The sequence below is a fragment of the Colius striatus genome, chromosome 10 (assembly GCF_028858725.1).
Source record: "Colius striatus isolate bColStr4 chromosome 10, bColStr4.1.hap1, whole genome shotgun sequence".
NCBI lineage: Eukaryota > Metazoa > Chordata > Aves > Coliiformes > Coliidae > Colius > Colius striatus.
This window is the reverse complement of record NC_084768.1, coordinates 20,207,379-20,228,397: the sequence shown is the minus strand read 5'-3', so window position 1 is coordinate 20,228,397 and position 21,019 is coordinate 20,207,379. Positions and strand designations below refer to the sequence as shown.

At 40.4% G+C, this 21,019-nt stretch overlaps 1 protein-coding gene across 2 annotated transcripts in view; it reads right to left on the bottom strand.

The window, feature by feature from the left end:
• The window catches only part of COP1 (COP1 E3 ubiquitin ligase), a 128,584-nt gene that overhangs the window by 74,457 nt on the left and 33,108 nt on the right, over positions 1-21,019 (bottom strand). For both annotated transcript variants that reach the window (XM_062003461.1, XM_062003462.1), the window contains exons 10-11: positions 19,969-20,083; positions 16,347-16,482 (exon numbers count right to left, since the gene is read on the bottom strand). In XM_062003461.1, the coding sequence (XP_061859445.1) occupies positions 16,347-16,482; positions 19,969-20,083 (251 nt within the window). The remainder of the gene's footprint in view (positions 1-16,346; positions 16,483-19,968; positions 20,084-21,019) is intronic.

The following is a 21,019-nucleotide window of genomic DNA, read 5'->3' as shown; positions in this document are numbered from 1 at the left end:
GTGTGCCAACAGTATGGAGCTGTTGCTCTCAGGCATCACGTTCTAATCTCCTCCACACATCTGTGTTTACTGAAGTGGACTTTTTGTGACAGCACAATCTCCCTCTTGCAGCCAGGATCTTTGTTCAGACACTCCAGAGGTTTTTCAGTTCAACCATACCGTCTACGTTACACTGTACTCAAAACGTCAAAGCTGACAGCTTGCCCTGGAAATGTGCTTAACATTCAGCTGGATGCTCTATGAACAATGTGCTACAGGATGACTGCCCATTGATCTCTTTCCATTGCACTGCTGCATCCCTTAGTTTGCTGAACTCTTAGGTGCTAATGCAGGGTAAACCCGTATTTGTGGGAAAAAACCCCATTCTAGATTTCCTGAGCAACAACAGAGGGTCAGAATATAGCATCAGTACTGCAAAAACCGTGCATACTATGACTTCCAGTTTGGTTTGCTCATGGAAACTGAGGCAACTTCTTTCCTGAACTGCAGAGCAATATTGTAATAGATATCAATGAAGTTGGAAGTAAAAGCAGTGACCTTATAACAAAGTTAAGCTGCAAATGAGAAAAGCCTGAGGCTGTACATGAAATATATCTGAGAGAGGCAGGCAGGCAGCAGGTTATAAACAGCTCATGTCATTGCTACCTTCACACCTTGGAAGGACTCAAGGAATCTATTGGACATTTGGCAGTCAGGGAAGTAAACCTGCTTCCTAGGACCTCCCTCCTGCCTGCAGTTTGTGCCACCTCAGACAGGGCAGGGTGGCTGTGCACATACATCTACCTCAATAATCAGCCTCAGTGAGACACCGGTTTGCTGATCCTCCCAGAAAGAGTTTGGTGGTAGCATTTGCCCTCAGTCTCTAGGTTTCTGTACTCTCAGTTATGAGCTCTCCTCAAGTCTCTTGACTAAGAAGTCCATCTACTACTTCAAGAGTCTTTTTTGGGCTTCTTCCACCCAGTGATTCATCTCAATCTTTGCTGCTCCTACCAGTTTCTTTTTTTCCAGGCCAGCATTTCTGAAACAGGCAGCAAGTTCTGAATGACATCTGAGAAAATAGAGTTTACACAGATTTCACATTCACGCTTGAAAAGTCCTGAGAGAGGGGGTATTTAAGGCACCCTTCTACAATTAGAAAGCATTTAACCAATTAAAAGAAGAAAGAGGGCTCTTCAGGCTGCCCCCATAGCTACAACAGCTAGAGTTTTCTACCTCTCCACATAGCTGTGAAGTCAAAAGGACTGCAATGCTTTCAAAGGAAGATAAATTTAAATGCCAACAGTTTTCAAGTCTTTGTAAAGGAGATATCAAGTTATTTTTAAACTATGGAGAGAAAGGATTGTTGATACGCAGTCTGATGGTATAAAATAATTCAATGAAACAGCTTGCAACTTGGCCTTTTAACTCAGGCACCTAAACTTCTCCAAAGCAGTGGCAGGAGACGGTCCCACTCACGATTGATTGCTTGCCTGCTAGAGGAGAAATGAGCCAGTCGGGTCAAGCCTGCAAAATCACAAGCCTCCAAACAGAAAAGGAACGTGCTTATGGCTGGGGAATGAAGCAAGTACGCAAGCATGATTCTACTTAAATAACAAGGGAGGGGGAAAGAAGCCCTCTAAGCATCCAGACTGCTTTCCCTTTGCCTCAGATCTACCCTAGTCTAATCACTTTTTATACAAACAGGCTGAAAGCATCCCTCTCTGTCATCTTCTCAGTTCACTCTTCTATGGGGGCATTTTATAATCAAAAGCTTCTATGACACAAAACAATGGATTTACTTGTACTACAATCTTAATTGAACTGCTGTCTCAGCTCCTGCTCACTGCCCTGTGGATTCAGGTAAAGCACAACTAAACTGATGGCAGTGATTCATCTACTTGGATTCAATTTATACCCTTAGCCTTCTGTTAAAGAAAAAAAAATAATGTATTACAATGTTTGGTAAAAAGTCAAGTTATTAGAATAGAATAGAACCTCTATCACCTGGGTTAGGTTTGCTTCTCTAACAAATTCTCTTTTTTTAATAGATACATGCTGTAGACATAACAAATGAGTATTTCAATATATCTATTAATATATACATCATTAAAAAAATTAATAAAAAACAATAACCAATGAAATAAATTCAGACCTATGACCTTCAAACAGCAAAGACACTGCAAGGAGAAAATGCATGCAGAACTAAGCCACCACCTGTACAGATGTTTGCTGGCTGTCAGAGAGGTAGGTAAACCCAACCCGGCCAGGAGAACACACATGTGCACCTTGGCCTCCATCACCTGTGCACAGCCCTGGTAAAAGCATTCTCACTTTCTGCTGGTCAGCTTTAAGCAAGCATTTTACAAAGAAAAATATGAACAATCTCAGTAATGCATCAAGTGGATTATTTACCACCTAAAACTACTCCTAGTATCTGCAAAGATGTGCTTCCTCTGGACTAATCAGGATTAGTACACAGTCCAATTGCATAGCAACAGTTATTTTCGTGCTTTTTTCCTACAAGACTTCTAGAAACATGTTTGGAATTAAGCAACGCTTATTTGCAATTAACTAGCTTGATAGTATTCCCCTCACTTACTACTTGAAGTCTTTGTTGTCAGGGCAAGCACTTGCTTATACACAGGCTTATCTATATGAAAACTCACAAAAGAAGTCAACAGACACAACGGGGCCAGCCCTGAACAACATCACTCTGCTTTGCAGATGATACATTTCTACAAAGTGAGTTAGTCATCAGCACAATGACAACAGAATCACAGAATGGTGGAGGTTGGAAGGGACCTCTAGAGATCATCCAGTCCAACCCCCTGCTAAAGCAGGTTTCTCTTGATCTGATGACACAGGAACACATCTAGGAGGGTTTGGAAATCTCCAGAGAAGGTGACTCCACACCCTCCCTGGGCAGTCTGTGCCAGGGCTCCCTCATCCTTACAGTAAAGAAGTTTCTCCTCAAGTCTATATGGGACTTGTTGTGTTCCAGCTTGTGCCAGCTACCCCTTGTCCTGTCACTGGCTGCTACAGAAAAGACTGGTCCCATCCTCTTGACACCCATCCTTTAGATACTTGTAAGTGTTGTCAAGGTAACCTCTCAGTCCTCTCTTCTCGAGGCTAAACCAGCCCCAGTTCCTGCAGCCTTTCCTCAAAAGGAAGATGCTCCAGTCCCTTGATCACCCTACTAGCCCCCTGCTGGACCCTCCCCAGAAGTTCCCCATCCCTCTGTGTCCAGAATTAGACACAGGACTTCAGATGAGACCTCACCAGGGCAGAGATTCCTCACCAGGGAAGACTTCCCTCAACCTACTAGCCATATACTTCTTGATGCATCCCAGAATGCCATGGGCCTTCTTGGCCACAATGACACATTGCTGGCTCGTTTAATTTGTTGTCAACCAGAACACCAGGTCTCTCTCTGCAGAGCTGCTCTCCAGTATATCACTCCCAGCCTGTACTGGTGCACGGAGTTGTTCCTCCTCAGGTGCAGGACTCTGCACTTGCCCTTGTTGAACTCCCACCAGAGTATCACCCTCATTAGCCTGATGTGCAATAGAGTAATAGGAAATACTTTATCATTTTTGACTAAAAGGTCACAGAGTGGAGACATAAGTCAGACTAGACAACAGCATGCACTTCACATGTGGCAAGAAGTACCAGCGAGTCAAAACAACATTAAACACACATACAATGGCTATTAATGTCCTGCTAAAACAAGAACAATGTGTTTTAGTATCAGTATTTTAAGCAGACTTAACATGGAACTGACAGTAAATGTTTTCAACCTCTCAAAGGGCAGATGGAGCACCAACTGTCTCTGTGTGCTACAAATCTACCTCAGCAATATCACAAAGCAACATCCTCTAGAGGCAGGAGACTGATTCGGATGTTTTTTCCACTTTAAGGAAACACTGGAGGTAAGAAATTTTTGTCTTTGAACATCCAAAGAAATTCCCTCTCAGACTAGCAGTGGTCCTCTCTCCTCAAAGATGTAGATGCTAGAAACAACTGGCAACTGCTCCTTTTTTTAAATCTACTTTTAAATGCCACATTTCTGACCAATAAAGACCAGGTGAATTTTTATAAAGGAATCTTTTGGGGATGCAAAATCTCCTGGATATTTGAAAGAGACTTACAACTATGCAAGAGAATTTACTTATAAAAATCAAATTGAAAGGACCTGATTGTTTTATTCTAGCAAAAATAGAAGAGAGACATCTCCAGTTCCCAAGTCACTGTTTTCTTTTACCTAAGAAGTTAATGACCAGCATCTTATGGAAATATCACTAAGTGCTGATAGAAAGTAAACACATTCTCAAGGGTTCTGGTTGTTTTGCTGCTTATCTTTATTCTCAATCTGTGAGATTACAAATCAATTGCTTTATTTAATGCTAAAACCTACGACCTTGGAGAGCACTTGCAGCTAACAAATAGAATTACAAAATAAATTGCTTCTGAAAACATATCTGGAAGTTTGGCTTGGCATTGAGGGCAGACCAGTGGGGAAACAGTAAAGCATGAGTATTTACCAGTTCTGCCATTGTGTAGAACTTTGCTACATTTGCACCCTGATGGTGCATACAGTTGTTCTGCACACCCCAGAAGGCTATGCTGGAGTTAGAGGACAAATATAGACGGGTAACTAAACTGATTAAAAACAGAGCAGCTGCCTTACCATAAGGGTTATGAACAAGGCAACAGCAAGACTGGTATCAAAAAAGTCACTCCCCACTTGAAGTAGAAGACACTCACCAGAAAACTGATTTACAAATGGTTTCCCCTCCCCCAGACACACTTTAAAAACTACACACACTCCAGGCACTCCTGCAAGACATGGTGACAGTGAACCCAACAACATCAACAACTGGTTCCAACATGTAATCCATGAACAACTGGTCCATATGGGCTATTAACAGAAATAAATATGGATATATCCTTCAGCATCCCCAGTGTAAAGATTGTGGATGCTGGGAGGCTGCCAAGAAGACAACTCTGCAGCACTTATGAGATTCTGCAGGGACAGCACAGGTCTAGGTGCCCTCCAGACAGAATCCTGGGCCAGCTCACACTTGAAGCTGCAGTTTGAAATGCCACAGGGGTCAAAATGGAAGGGCATCTAACCCAACAAACTTCCCCAAGAAATAGGTGCAGAATACATTTACTCATTGAAATTGGGAAGAAGGGGGTAGAGTCTGGATCTAACTGGTTTTGCCTTTAACTGCATCACCAGTTAAAGGTCTGCAGCCAGCCACTCCTCTCTCCTCTCCATACACTCTACAATTGCAACTATAACTGTAAATGCCTCAGCTGTGATTTGGTAATGAGATCTGTGATCATAGGAGCTGCCATTTCCACAAAGTAGATGACTCAGTCCCCCTCATGGAACTGTATGTGTGTGTATATATATATATATATATATATATATATATATATATATATATATGTATATTTCCTGAATATACCAAAGCCTTTTAATTCTACCTAATATGTTGTTATTTCTGTATCTAACCCCGACTCCTTTCTTGCTGTGGTACAATATTTAATTGCAACATGGAGGTATCTTCAATTTTCAGTTCTCAGTTTTGGAAGACTTAAATTGTGGGAGGAAAGAAAGATAACAGCAGCTTGCTTTTTCTCTTCCCTTACATTTCTACAGAGTCTTTCTCACTTTGTGCTTCTACTTCCTGACCTCCAAGGAATATCCTGTCACTTCTAACAGTCCCAAGTCACACCATCTTACAGCCTGGCTCCCTATTGCCAATGCCCATTTTGAGGCATCCAAGTCCAGGATTAACAATTTAGGTTACAATTCAACAGCATGACCACCACTACAGACAGTTAAACACACGAGACCAATACAAAAATTGATAGTAATATCACATACCTGAGAGACTGATTTTACAGCAGACTGGTATTTTAAGGCAAAGTAATTAGTGTCACTAAGCATGCACCAGCATACTAATTTGTAGTTTTTAAAAAAACAAAGCTGTATTCAGGCATAGGAAGCTGTTGTTACAGCACTCAAGATTTTGTGTTCCATCAGCTAAAAGTCTATATCTTGCCACATAAAAACAAAGACTACTAAGACAAAGCTTAAGTTTCAGTATAAAAAGTCTGTTTTACTAAAGCTGTAAGTGGCTGAAATGAAAAATGTGGGTTTTTTAACAAAGCAACAGTTACACAAGCTACTCCCTACTCCAAAGCACCACCTAAATGAGGTCACTGCCGCTATTCTAAAGTCCTTCACCTGTGCTAGAGTGACAAGGACAGATGACTGCTGCCTGAATATACTTCCCAGTTCAAACTCCTAAAATGCTAAAGGTTTTCCAAAATATAAACTGAGCAAGCATACCATGGTCCCAGGTAGATTGTTATATTCTCTACTCAGAAAGGACCACTTTGATTCTCTAGACTGTTATATGGATAAATTAAAAATATAAGGAAAAAACCACTCCACTTAAATGCATCCTATCAGAGAGTAAACACATCCATCCCTAAGAATCACATTAATTTGGGTTAGATGTGACCCTCAGATTACCAGAAAATTATCAGATTTGTCCTCTAACAAAGGTAAAATTGTTTTGGCTACTATAATTATGGCCTCTCGGTGGATCAGATTCAGCTCTACTGAAAGTGGTGGAACAGAGGACACCAAGCTATTTCAGTTTGATTCCATTCCTTGGAGTTGAGACATTCCAGCTTCAGATTCAGTAGCACCAGCTGCTGTTGAATGCACCTTGAGTACTCTCCCCTGCCATCACACCTGCCTCCCTCCAGGCTTCAAACATCTGATAGGAATACACTCATCCTAAGCAAACCTCTATTTGAAACACAAAAAGAAGATACTAGAAAGTCAGCTCTGTGTGTTGGTTATCTTTTTTTACCCCATAGCTGGGAAAAACAGACAGGGAAGGGCATTATAACAGTTCATCGAAGCCTGCACTGCACAGAGAAGAATGGTCCTGACCTTCAGGCTCTCTTGGCAAGACATTATTGCACCAGTCATGCTTCAGTCACACTTTGAGCTTCTTTCTTGCAGACACAGTAGCCTGAAGTCTTATTTTGCTTCGTTTGAAGAAAGGCATAAAAAGGTACTGCATTGACAAAGTAATGTCGTTAGACCTAGTTCCAGGCCCACTTCATGCTTACAAAAATCCTTTTAAGTGTAATGAAATGCCATGAATTCTAACAGAGACCACTTAGCAATATTTCTGTTCCATAAAGAGCTTGTTTAAAGGAGAATATTAAATCTGAATTAAAGGTGTTTTGGTGGGTTTAGATCCACTTTGCAGCTCTGAAATCAAAACCAACAGAATTACTTTCATGCTGTGTCATCACTAGATAAAATAGAGTCATTTTTTAAAAATACAAGAGAATATACTCTGCTATGTTATTAGTTGTATGTCCTGCTCAACATTCAGAAGCAGCATCCCCACTACTTTGGAGGGAAGCAACATGTAGTTATCCCAGACCTAATCTCCTCTCCCAGGAAGCCATAGCTGACATCCAGTCTTGTCTAGGAAACTATAGCTAGACATCCTGTCCTATTGCATATGGTTTTGTGTTCCATACACATATTCAGGGGAACCTGGTTTAATTAGCACTAATGATGAGAAAACCTACAGGGAAATACTGAATTTTGCAAGCAACTGAACATAAAGCCTATTGATGAAAAGCCACTTTACTGCTTCGCGATGCTCTTCTGCATGCTGAAGAGAAGATGATGACAATCCCAGGGTTTATATGCCAGATACACAGAAGCACAATGAGCCAAAGCTGCTGCAAACAACTACCATGCCAGTTAATGAGGATTAGATTCAGTTTTTCTACAAACACCATTTTATGTAAGCTAGAGAAAGGAAATGTTAACTAAAAATGGCAATAGTTTAATGCAGAATGTTTCTTACTACGCTATTTAAAAGTCAAGCCAAATTATCAGTCTGTCTGCTGTAATATTTCGGGTAACCTATCCATATTTGACAACTAGGATCTGCCATTTCTCCCAGCTGGGCTGATACACAGTAGGTTACAAACAGCTCTGACAGTAGCAGGAGCACAGCCTCAATGTTACAAAATACTAAAGTGTAAGTGGTTTTAAGGCTCTAAAAATACTCAGCTGTCTTCTTTCTGTTAGAGCTCAGGAAACATTTCCAGAAATGAAGGCAGCAGCCTCTGCCCAAGCTGTATAAGGAAGAAGTTTGAAGTAGAAAGGCTTGCTGCACAATGAGCTGCAAGTTTGTCAGCACAGCAGTACTATCTTATCAGGACTATGCCATTAAGTCAGAAGGAACTCAATCAGTTGTGCTAGACACTGAAGTACATTCTAAATAAAGTTATTCAGAAGCTTGCAAGCTTGTTTTCAAGCCACCACATTTATTACTGCATCAACAAGGATTTTGTTTCTTCAAAACTGAGCACGGCAGCTGCTGACAAAGCCAAAGAGGCAGAGGAACAAACGCATCTGAAAACTCAGCACAGAAAGTCTCCATCAATACCAGGACTATAAACACCACCGTAAACTGTCTGTCCATAGGCTCCAATTCACAATTCCACCATGATTTAGCTGCAGCAGATGAAGACATTTCTGGCTCCAGCTGATAGCATTGCAGAGGTCTCACTTCTCAGAACAAATCCCCACCCAGCCCAGCACTCCTGTATACAGCCTGCCATATTATTAATGCAAGTCTCTAAAGACCCTTGACTCTGCCATCAGCTCTTCTTCCAGACATCCTGCAGCATGGCATCAGGAAGGACAGCTGGAGACAGTAACCTCTTTAAGGCACCTCAGCTCAATCCAACAGGCACCAGTCAGGGCACAAGCCTTCATAAATATTGGGTCCATATGCTACAGATGAGCTGTCTCCAGGAGCCAAAGAAGAGGCTGGGGCAATTAACTCCAGTGGTCCTGCTGCTTGGTGAAGACTGAACAAGGTTAAAATGCCATTTGAAGCTTTTTTTTTTCTCATCTAAATACCACATCTGTTTCAGGAGACTGTTTTGATGGCATTTTGGATTTTTTGGTCAGTATTTTGTCTGTTAGCCTTAAATAATTCCTTAGAGAAAATAAAAGGTACCTACAAACACCCTTAATTTCACAGTCTCTCATATAGAGAAACTTAATCTGACTTCCACCTTCATTTGCACAAATGTATACATTTGTTCACACACTTGTGTACAATCCTGTAAGAACAGAAGCAACACTTCATAACTTAAAAACATCTATGCAGTGTATAAGTCCCAAACATCTCTGTCCTAGAGTCTGTATTTAATAAAACAGGCAATATTAATATCCATCAACTCAAACCTCTTCTCCAGGCTGAGCTGCTTGTAAGGCTTTTTTTCTCAGAACTTTTCAAGCCCATACCATACATCTTCGCACATCTTAACATACCACCTCAATGTATTTTTTTCCTCAATTACCTACCATTTCACTTCTCTATTCAGTAAAACAGGGAACAAATAAAAAAATCCAAAGGCATGCTAATGCTTTTCAGATAATGACAAATGCAGGCATTTCCAACAAATGTGGCTAGAAAATAAAAAGAGCACTGTATTATGCAACAGAAATTTGTGTTCTATTAATAATGGGCTTTATTTTTTCAGATACAAAAAATACACTGTATAAACATTCAGCACTGAAAGAAAGCTATAAAATTGGAGGAGAATTAAAGGAAATCTATCTGTCTTTGCCTTTTACAAACACTGTCAGCATGGAAGTTCTGTGTAGATGATGCTGTGAAAGCAAAGATTTCCTGGCTTGCAAGTCCAGCTCCTGAGGCCAATACACAGCACTACAGCATGATGATAGTCATTATCACATGAACATCAGGAGGAACAAAAGGACAGCTACCTGCAGCCTCACAGAGAAGATTTTTGTCCTGATCAATGAAGAAGTAGTAGATGCAATGATGCAATGCAACTTCCACATGGTACCATCCTTCTAGCCTAAATACTCATCTCTCAGAAGACATTTCTGACACTACAGCATCCATTTTAAATTCCTGTATTTTACAAAGCTTCTTTTAAAAAAAGCCCAGTCTAATTCTAATTTATACAGGATTGTATGTATTAACCCCCATTTGTAAGTGGTGGATCCCTAAGTTCAAAGGAAGTTAATTTCTCTTTGCACTGTAAGTGGCAAAACCATGTAAGGACAATGCTTCTCCTGAGAACCTAAGGCTATAGGAAGACACTCAGCAGAAAGTTGGGGACAGAATCTCAAGCTTCTAATGATCCAATGATGTATCTTTATCACAAGGGTACAGCCCCCAAGACCTGGAGATCTCTAGTCTGATATCCTGCTCAGAGCAGGGGCATCTCTTTAGTCAGACCAGATTCCACAGGGCTTGCACTTGCCAGTTCCTGAATACCTGTCAAGATGCAGCTTGCACAACCTCTTTGGGAAGCCTGCCCCATGCTGCAGCCAGTGACCACTACACAATATTTTCCAAAGAAATGGAAACTGCTTATGTAAGCTACACAAAGTTTCTTCAAGACGTTACAAAAACCCCAAAACATGAAGAGCAATCATTGTTCAACTCATTCGGTTTAAAAGCCAATTCCCAAACTCTTCAAGACTTCAATATTTTTAACAGACCGTTTATGCATACAACTTCCACTCATTAACTTCTCCATTTCAAGCCTTTTAAGTTTTACCCCTGTTGTGGTTTAACTCCAGCCACTGGCTAAGCATCACAGACACAGAGTCACTCCTCTCCACCTGCTCCTGGTGGGATGAAGACAATCAAAGCCCAGTAAAACTCATAGGTTAAGAACAGTTTCATAATTGGAATAAAAAAATAACTACTAAATAACAGTAATTGTAATGAAAAGGAATACAACAAGAGAGAAATAAAAGGCAAGGAGTACAAGTGATGCCTAATGGAAATGCCCCTCACCCACTGACCAATGCCTGACCAGTGATCTGCCCCTCCCTGCCATTTTATATACTAGGCATGCTGTTCTGTGGTGTGGAATAGCTCTGTGGCCAGTTTGCATCAGCTGTCCTGGCTGTGTTCCCTCCTAACTTCTCATGCTCCTCCAGCCTTCTTGCTGCAGGGTACAAGAAGCTAAAAAGTTCTTGACTTAGTATAAATACAACTTTGCAACAACTAAAAAAAACAGTGTTATCAACATTATTCTCTAAATGCAAAACACAGCACTCCCACCAGCTACTAGGAAGAAAATTAACTGTCTCAGCTAAAACCAGGCCAACCCCTAGAAGTGAACACATATGCTGATGGAAGAAGAGACTTCTCATTCTGTAGTATCACTGCAGTCACCAGAAGGTTTACTTCCAGTCTTGACCTGAAAAGCAAGAACTAAGATGCTTGTTATTTTTTGGTTTCAGAGACCATTTCAGCACTAGTAGCCCATCCTGGGGACCTGGAGTGGCTACATTACAGAGTTGAGCGTGTCTCTGAGCTCTGAATTTAGAGCTAAACTGACAGCTGTGTAACTGCTCTGCTGAGCCCAAGTCACATTTAGCTTCTGCTCAGGAGATTCAGAGCACAATCACGTACTAGAAAACTTACCAGTTCTGCACTTCAGAGGAAAAAAGAAAAAGCAAGGGAAAGGTACTGTACTTTCCTTGGCTCTAATTAAACAAAATCCCATTTCAGCTCCACACAACCTCTGGTCTATAGGCTAATGCCTCAGAAGAAGGCAAGAGAATCATAGGAAAAGCACAAACCTCAGGTAGGTTCAGAGTATTACACTTTGTCTCCTCAGCCATTCTGCAGTTTAAGTATCTTCATCTAAGCATTTCTCTCTTCCTCCCAGTTGTGGGAAGAGTTCAAATAAGACAGATCCATCCACAGTTCTGAGCTGCCATTTACTTATAAGAGTCCATTTAAGAAGTGATCGATTTAACAGACTAAGAAAAAAAGTCAGTCCTCCTCATTTCTCTAGGAACAGCATCTACTGTACTCTGAAACATAATCCTGTGAAGGATAAAGCCACTTATATTTCTTTCATTTATCTTTACCACCATGATAGAAGCATTGCTGGTCACAAACTTAATAAAATGGCTCATCTAATCCTAGCCAGCCTAGGGCACTGTAAAAAAAAAAGTAAAAGAGGGGCTTGTTATGGCAGACAGAACTAAAAGTTACCTTGTTAAAGTCTGTCTTAGAACTGAGTAATTGTGGTCCATAGTAAAAAGGAACAAAAAAATACAATAGTGCAATGAACATATGGAAACATACTCCTAATGGATGGTTTTTCTTTTAAGCTCACATCTGACAACAGTATTTCAGATCAAGTTACTGAAAGGGTCAAAACAAACAAAAACACAGTATTGAAACTGCTTGAATACAAAGAGAAATGTCTTCATGCCTTGTTCATTACTTACAGACAACAGAATAACTAGAAAGCAAAAAAAAAAGACTCTAAAAGTCAGATCCAGATTTTAAACACTGTCTCAAGATTCAACAGATCATTTGAGTGAGGGTTCAGCAACCAAAAATCTTGATTCTTTCCCTCTCTGTAAATCACTGTGTCTTTAGACAAATGTAGTTAATGTTGGTTATCAAAAATCCTTTGTATATCATTTAAGACCTTTCAAATGGTAAGCTAACCAAAAGAATTTGCATTCTGAGTAGATGACAAAAACCCACACCATTTGCCTCCAAACCTTAGGGCCTCTGGGAGGGCCGTACTCCTGTTTCCACCGGAGCTGGCACCTACCCAGAAGGCAAAACCAGCTTCCTGATAACCAGGTTCCAGACAAACATCTTGATATAGTCGTTTGAGATTTTTCTGCTTTTTTTAAAAAAATAGGAAAGGCTGAGACATTACTCTCTGAAGGCCTCTGACAGTGCTAAAGCAATTTTCTACATAAATCATTGTAATGCTAACGCTGCAGTTTACAGACTCATCTTTAAAAGAAAGCCTTTACTATTTACTGCCACAGCAAGCAGGGAAAAGTTAAGCCCTGACAACTGCTCTGTCTGAGGGCATAACAAACGGAAAATTTATTCCCTGGCCCAATTCTAACATAACAATATACTTGTGAAAGTCATGTAAATACTTTACACTTAAGGGAACAGACTATATAAAAAAAACCCATTTAGCATATTGAGGTATATGTTCATACTGCAAGCATGCTAATATTAAAGCAAAAGTGAGTGACCTGCAATTGCAAAGCCTTGAATGTGTTGTCACTGAATATCTTTCTCTGTTAATATGTTTTTCCTGAAGCAAATAAGGGGTGGGGAAAAAAAAGGGTTTGAAGGTTTAAAGTTTTGGTTGTATGTTTCTAAGCAAGATAAGGAAGATTCCCTCCCTGGGCTGAAGATGCACATTTCCAGTGATGGCCCTAAGCCTGTGATGGGAGATGCACAGCCTGGGCACCCCGCTGCAGCCGCGGCCTCACGCCGCCAGCACCACAACCAGCGGCTGCCATCGTGCGGAGGCTGCAGGGCCACTGCCTTGCAGCCTGCCTAGCAAAGCTCGGGGCCCTGGGACAGGTTTCCTTTCAGGCTTGGGAAACCTGCAACTGGGGATTAGAGCATGGGCCTCTCCCTTCATCCCAAATATGATGGAACTTTCCTAAATATTTCATCAGAATTTTTGTAGTAACACAATATACAAAGTATTGATTATAGTCTCTTATTTTCAAGGAGTCCAGGTGTCTGTAAGTACGCCTGTGGCAAGGCACTCATGAGAGTACACTGTTCCTGTTCAGTTTCAGGCTTTTTTTCAGCTTGTTTCTATACAGTCTTTAATCACACTTTTTGTCCTGTTACCATAAACTCAGTTTTATTTCCCTTCTAAATAAACATCCAGGTTTCACAGATAAGGAACATATTTCCCTTGACTTCCTTTATAAACATAAAGCTAATACATCTTAAAAACTTTTTAGTTTAAGTCAGTAGATCTTTTGGAGTCCAGTGTGTGAATTTCACAGAAGGTAAAAGCAATGCACACCCAAACACTCCTGTATTCTGCACATTTGTAACAACAGCATGTTATTTCAAAACACAAACACAAGGAAGTTTAACTTCCAGTCGGTTCTACTGTTGTTCTCACATATACTTAAAATATCCCAGAAAATAATTGCTAAAAAAGTTCAGGAGTTCCTTACTTTATACTTACTTTTTATTTAAATGTCTTTGCCTCAACAGCAAGCGCTAAGCAGCAAGACTGATTCCGTGTCATTTCATTACCATTTCCTACTGCATGCTCAGGAATGTTTTTAGAAATCAGTGCAGTGGACCAAACAAAGTAGCATTTACAGAAATAAAAATAAGCTCTTAAAGTGCCCAGATAATTAATTTGTCCCATCTCTGCATATCCAAAAGCTGCTTTTTTATTCTCTTAAGCTGCCATCACCGAGACACACACCTCATTTAGCATCAGACTCCCTAAACTTGAGGCTATTAATTTGGATGAAGAAAAATGGTGAACAGAGAAGCACATTGGCCAATACATACTATGTGTAAACTCTTGATTAACAAATTCAAACTTTGAAGGAACTGTTTGGATAGCCAGAAGCTAACAAGATTTACAGTAGCAGCACATTCGGCAGCTCTGTTTTACCAAAGCACTTAAAGACATGCTCAGATGTGAACAGTCTTACTCAGACCACATACTAAAACTCCTAAAAAATTCTTAAATGCCTCGATGAGTAACAAGCTTGAGTAGAAAAGAACATTTGAGTTGGAAGCCAAAGTTATTTTCCAGTTAAATGCATTAAAACTAGTGATTCTAGTATTGGCTTGAAGAGAGGCCCTACAGTATCTTATTTTAACACCAGTAACACACATACTTTTCAAACATATTTCACCCAAGAATTATAATGCCTTCAAAACCGGAGCCAAGATTTACTGCCCTTCCAGCATTTTCTAACCAAATACCACAAAAATGCTGCTCTTGCAGAATGTCAAGGAGAAGAAAGGGCAAAACAGCAAAATCCAATCCATGCTGAAGTTGGTAGCTGAGGAAGTTTGTCTATGTTGCAGTGAGATTCCCATCTGCATTTCATTGCAGCTAGTGTGAACCCAATCAGTGCAGGTTAAATATACGTCAGATCACTGATTATTGTGTTCTGACCTCTGTGGCTAAGTTGGACATTATACATTCCTGCTACATATTGTAGTAGTTAAGGAATCAATGCTGCTTTAGAAATATGTATTCCACACTACACATGGAATTCCATTTCTTCACATAGTGCAAACATCTTGGTGTCTTTCAACAAACATTCAAGCAGTTCTTTTGCTGTCTGAATGGCCCCTTCATAAGGCAATAGATCAAGACTCAGAAGATCAATTCATATTAATGTCTCTTTCTAGACCTCAAGTATGGCCACTTCAGATCTCCTGCTCCCCAGGTATAACATAGAGATGTTGCTACTTCTCTCCCTCAAAAGGTTGCTGCGAGCAAACATTTACATTTGTGAAACATGTCTGTAAGGAGCTAACAGGTCCTACATATAAGCTATGCAGAAAAGACTTCCCAGTTAACACATTGCATCATTTTGTCCACCACAACCAGCTCAAAACAAGCTACCACAGACTAAACAAACCTTCTGGGCTTAATGCTTCCACAGTAGCCGAAACCAGTTTAAGGTTAGGGCTGCTGGCAGGCCCCAATCTCTCTCTGTCTCACATGCTGTCTTAAGTCTAATTCCTAAGCAAGCTGGTTGGTTCATGGGGCTAAACAAGAAACAACCAATTCTGTTGAAAGAATAACATTTCACCAGTTAAGTGTCCAAACTGGTCCACGGGAGGCTCAGATGAGCTTCACCAGCGACACATAGGACATGACCACACTACACAGCAGGGGATACAGAGTTGTTGTTGGCAAGAACAGAGCTGTCAAGTTGGCTTTCCACAGCTACCCCCTCACTAGTGTTAAGCACTGTAAACAGAGCTTCCGACACTCAAGAGGTCAAACAATCACAGTAAAAAAGTTAAAAATAACACAACTTTTTAGTATTTGCTATTATGACTGGATTCACCAACAATATTTAAAACCACCACACATTCTTAAAACTGCCAACACCAAGCAAGATGGATGTTTCTTAAAATATGAGAACTGAATCACTACACAGCTGTACTAACATGAAGAGGACTAAGCCTACAGCAGGCTTCATGCTTCACCACAACAGCTGCAGATACTCAGTGGCACCTCAAAGGTTCTGCATTCCATCTTGACCAACCCCATGTGAACAAAAGGTATTACTGGGGCACCCAAGTGCCTTTGCATGTCAACAATAATCACACAGTTACAAAACTATTTTTGGGAGGCAACTGTGTAATGTTACGTATTTAGAGATTGTTATTTGTTTAATAGGGGTTACTAACTCAGCCAGAGCAGCCTAGATCAACATGAGATGCCACAGTGTGTCTTACCTGGATACTATGCTGGAGCCATTGTAGAGGTCACTAGCGTAAGACAATGTTGCCAGGGGTCGCACAGAATTGTAGCGCGTGAACTTGGATAGACACTCCTGAAACTCATCCAGCTGGCTTGTGGTTCTGCTGTCATCTAGGGAAAGGCAGGAGCATTGAAGAGGACAGAAAAAGTAAGAAGAAAAAGTTAAACAGCAAACAAAAACATCAAGGTGTATGTCCTCATGTGACACTACCTCTGCTTGTTATACGGGGACAATTCCTGGTCAAAATCAGCTTCTTTCACCTTTAGCATTCCCTGAAGTCAGTATGATTTTTTTTTAGAGCATAAATTATGTCTATTCACTATAACACTGAGTGAACCTACTGTGCTAAGAATCTGCCTAGAGATCCCAAATACAGCTTCCCTGGCAAGCTCGTTTACTTCACTCAAATTCAGAGCCCATGGGCCATATGAATTATTAACAGAAAAACTTTAAGCATAGCAAAATGCACTATGAAGAACACATCTAGTTTCCTGTGGAGGTGAAAGTATGTTCCTTTCCCTGTACTCCTGTTACAATGTCTACATTTGGTGTCAATTACATTCAAAATACTTTTTAGTAGAAAATATTTGCCTTGTTACTCCCAAAGCAACAGAGCTAAGAGTTGTTTCAGGGCTGGAGAAGGAAGACAAGCATGAAACCAGAAGACTCCCTGTACTGTATGCTTGTGAAAATTGTGACCTTCAACAGACAAGGTGAAACTGAGCCAGTTTGAATAATGATGATAAATATTCAGTGGGAAATGAAATGGTTTACTACAAAAGTCAAAACTAAATTGCAGTATAGGTAGTTGAAAGTCATTCCACAACTCCTCAGAAGTCTCAGCTTTTTTTTTTCAGTATGAATGAACTTTATTTAAAATCACTGTAAAACTTCATCTTTCTTAAAGAAAAATTTCTAATTAACTGCTGTACAGCATGGCAAATTAGGATTCCTAATGCAATCATGCATCTGCAGTCAAACATTAGGCAGAACCTTCAGGCTTTGCAGTAATCTTCAGAATTTGCAGCAATTCTCCCTTTCCTCCTCTAATGCTCCCACCTTTACTTTGTCTTTTTTGTACTAGTGCAATGTGAGGGAACTACAGCTGTGGCTGTTCTCACAGTGCTAACATGCAGCAACTCAGTTTACAGGTACTGCACACCTCATCTCCTGTTAAACCACAGAGTCTACTCCAGCAGAGGAACCATACACACAACTCACATGGCCAAGGTAAAATTCTACCCAATAGTTAAGTTACTCCATCTCTTTTTATCAGCAGTATATGGAAACAACAAAGCTCCACTTATAAGAAAGCTTTGGAAATACTGAGGTGAAACAAGGAGAGGTTGATCTATAAAAGCAAAACTACTATGTTTTCTTTGGGGAAAACACAGAGAGAATAATCTCTTTCTGCATGCTGGTAATTCCTTGCCATCCAAAATTACTATCTTGCTCTACACTTGTAAGGCACTTTGAAGTGTCCCTTATACTATTTAATGTTTGATCGTATAAAGGAACAGTGAAGGCTACTAATTAGAATGTTTAAGGTTACTAGTACATACATTAGCCATGTCAGATGGATCAAAGGGGCAAAATGAACAAAGTGCTGCTCCGAATTAAAATCATCAGCACCTGACCACTGCAAGAAATAGCTAAAGAAACACAGTCAGTCAGTGTTTTTTCAAAGACTATTTCCTCCTTCCAATACTATGACAGGAATAAATAACTGCTGCTCTTCCATTTCCATCATTTAGAGATCAAGCACAAAGTCTTCCTATAATTTATGCTGTACCTATGCCTGGAGAAACTAATGTTGTTTCTCAAGACATTTTCCCCATCAAAGTGAGGCCATTTCATAATTACAGTTACATTGTCTCCACTCCTTACTAGAACAGTAAGGTACTTCTTGCAAAAAGCTTTAAATCCACAATAAATCCTATTTAAAATGTGTCAAAAACCAGGAATGACTTAAGACGACTTAAATCAAGTATCGCAGGCTATCTCTTATCTAGGAAAAAACTGCACTTGCAAATCCTCTGCTCTTGGTGCAGCTGACAAATACAAACACCAGTTTCATCACATTCATATTTATAGTTTCAATTATCAAGAAAGATGTCTTCTACAAGGGAATGCTGGGAAGAGCCTCATTTGTTATCCTTGTTTATGTTAATACTTATTAACCACATTTCTCTATCACCAAAATCACACTGCATGAAAGCATGGCAGGGTGATCTGAAGTACCCTACTCTCACAAAGCACTTGTTAGCACTTCACAGGGAACTGTCAGGTCACATGCAACTGCCTTCTTCAATCCTTCCAGCTACTGAAGAAGCACCCTCTCAACATGCTACATTCCTTCTTAAAGTTTTTTTGCTGGGCATGGTAAGAACTGAGCCAGTCACTGCCCTAAAGTAAGTAGAAGATGTAAATATATCTAAGAGCAAGCCTCCTTAGAACATGTTACAGCTTCTAAACCTAATAAATTAAAGAAAACCCCAAACCTCTTAAAAAAAGAAGAGGCTAAAGTGGATGAAAAGCTAAATTCATGAAGGTAAAGAGACCACAGGGGTTTCTACCTCAGCTCTTTTGCTGATCTGTGCCCTGGGAGGTGGGTCTTGGCCTCCAAGGCTACAGAAGTAAAGCTATTCTGCTGCAGCAACCTCTGCCTGATTCCCTTTTGTCCCTGGGAGGATTCTCCCATCCCCTGAGGGCTGACTGCTCCTCACTCCAGTTTGTCACTCTTCCTATGAGCTGCAGCACAAGCACACAGCTTGGTGCTGCAAATCTCCTGTCTGTCACACAGCCCATTGCCTGATTTCCCCCCACCCCCAGAGGGGCTGCAGAGCAAGCCTCCTAGCCTTCAAGACATATTCATTTGACCCATTCATTTCTTAAAAGAATCTTGCCATATAATTAAGAACCATCCATCCACTAGGCAACAATTACTCTAGCTGCTGTCACACTGTTATTCAATTATGAATGAGGCAATCTAGTCAATTGTGAAAACAGCTTCTAATTCTACAGAACAAGCCTTAAATCTAAGGTGTGCCCCATGGGACCATAACGCTGCTGCACACTCAGCTTCCATAGTTCAAGCCATTTGTTAACCAAAACTCAACCTAGACAACATAAAAGGATAACCTCCAAGTGTCCTACTGCATGCTAAATACTGAGGAATTTATCAATTTATGTATGTATCTCAGTAATTAAAAACACTGCTATTGAAATGCTACAGTGTTTATGTTACATCTCCTAGAAAGACAATCCAATCACTGCTTTCAAACATTTGCATCTTCAGAGCAAGCATTGCTCAAATTGATTGTAATTCTGAGCTGTGAAGGGCATAACCCACAATAATGCAATACATGTGCCTCTCCAAGGTGATAGGATTAAATTTTCTAAATTTAGCAACTTCAAAGATTGGTCAAGAAAAGTAAAACAGGATGACGCGAGTAGCACATAAATGGGTACACAGCAGCATCGCGATGCAAGGAAGAAGTGAAAGCAACTCTTTCAAAAGCAAGTCTTTTACAATGCCTAGTCTTCAGAAGACGTAATTGGTATCACAAGCTGAACATCACAAAACAGGAACTCACCTGAGACACGTGTCATCCTGGTGGAAAAATAGCACTGTTCTAGGTCCTCAAAATGAGCTGTGAGCCGCTTACGTCGTGAGGCTAGCGTGCTGTTATACCATGGCTGCTTTTTGGTCTGAATGGAAGAGACAACACTTCAGAAAGGGAAAACTAGGCCTGGGTTTCATAGATTCAATAGATTTTACCAAATTATAAACAGTTTACACTTCTAAGCCTTCACATATAATGTATAAAATGACAATAAATTACCTTCTTGCCACTGTAAACAGTTATTCTTAGAGTCCTACATTGTGCTCTTGAACTTAATGAACAAGAAAAGCTGTTTTTCAACAGTCCTTTTTTCTTGAATCTTTGCCAATTTATCGATTCCAGCCTCACAAACAGGACAGACAGCAGCAATCCTCAGGGAGTCACGTCTTGCATTTATACAGACATACAGCAGAGGCCAAAGATACTGGTCTTCCAGCTTCACAAATCAGACTGTACAACAAACACTTCCTAGATCCCTGGCAGACAGCTCATTAAAGAGAGAAGGAGGTGTTTATTTTAGAGTTAGTAACTGAGTTATTTCTTTTGAAGCAACTGAGTAACTCTGTGTAAAAGTAAGTAAATACAGATAGAAGCAGAAGACACCATGAAGTTCAAAGGTTAATCAAAAAGTCCATGAAACTCATCATTAAAGCCATTTCCAAAGCTACCCAAGCAATAACAGTGAGAGGTAGAAGCAAAGGACTGAAACTACGTAAGTAAGCTGCCCTTCTGAAGCAGAACAGAAAATACAGTACTTGTCATTTTAATCACTAGTAAGGAAAACAAGTTTATCCACTACACAAGAAGCACAAAGAGCACTTGGCTTTAGTTTACATTTAAGAAGTCTCATGGATGACAACATCAAAGCTAACAGGGAAGTTAAGAGATTTGAGAACCTCCAAGCTCCCTAATGAGCAATATCCTTGACCACATACAAGGTCCCTAATCTAATGCCAACCACTGGCACTGATAAAACCCACCGCACTCCTTGCCTCAATCCCCACAGGACGACAGCCATCAA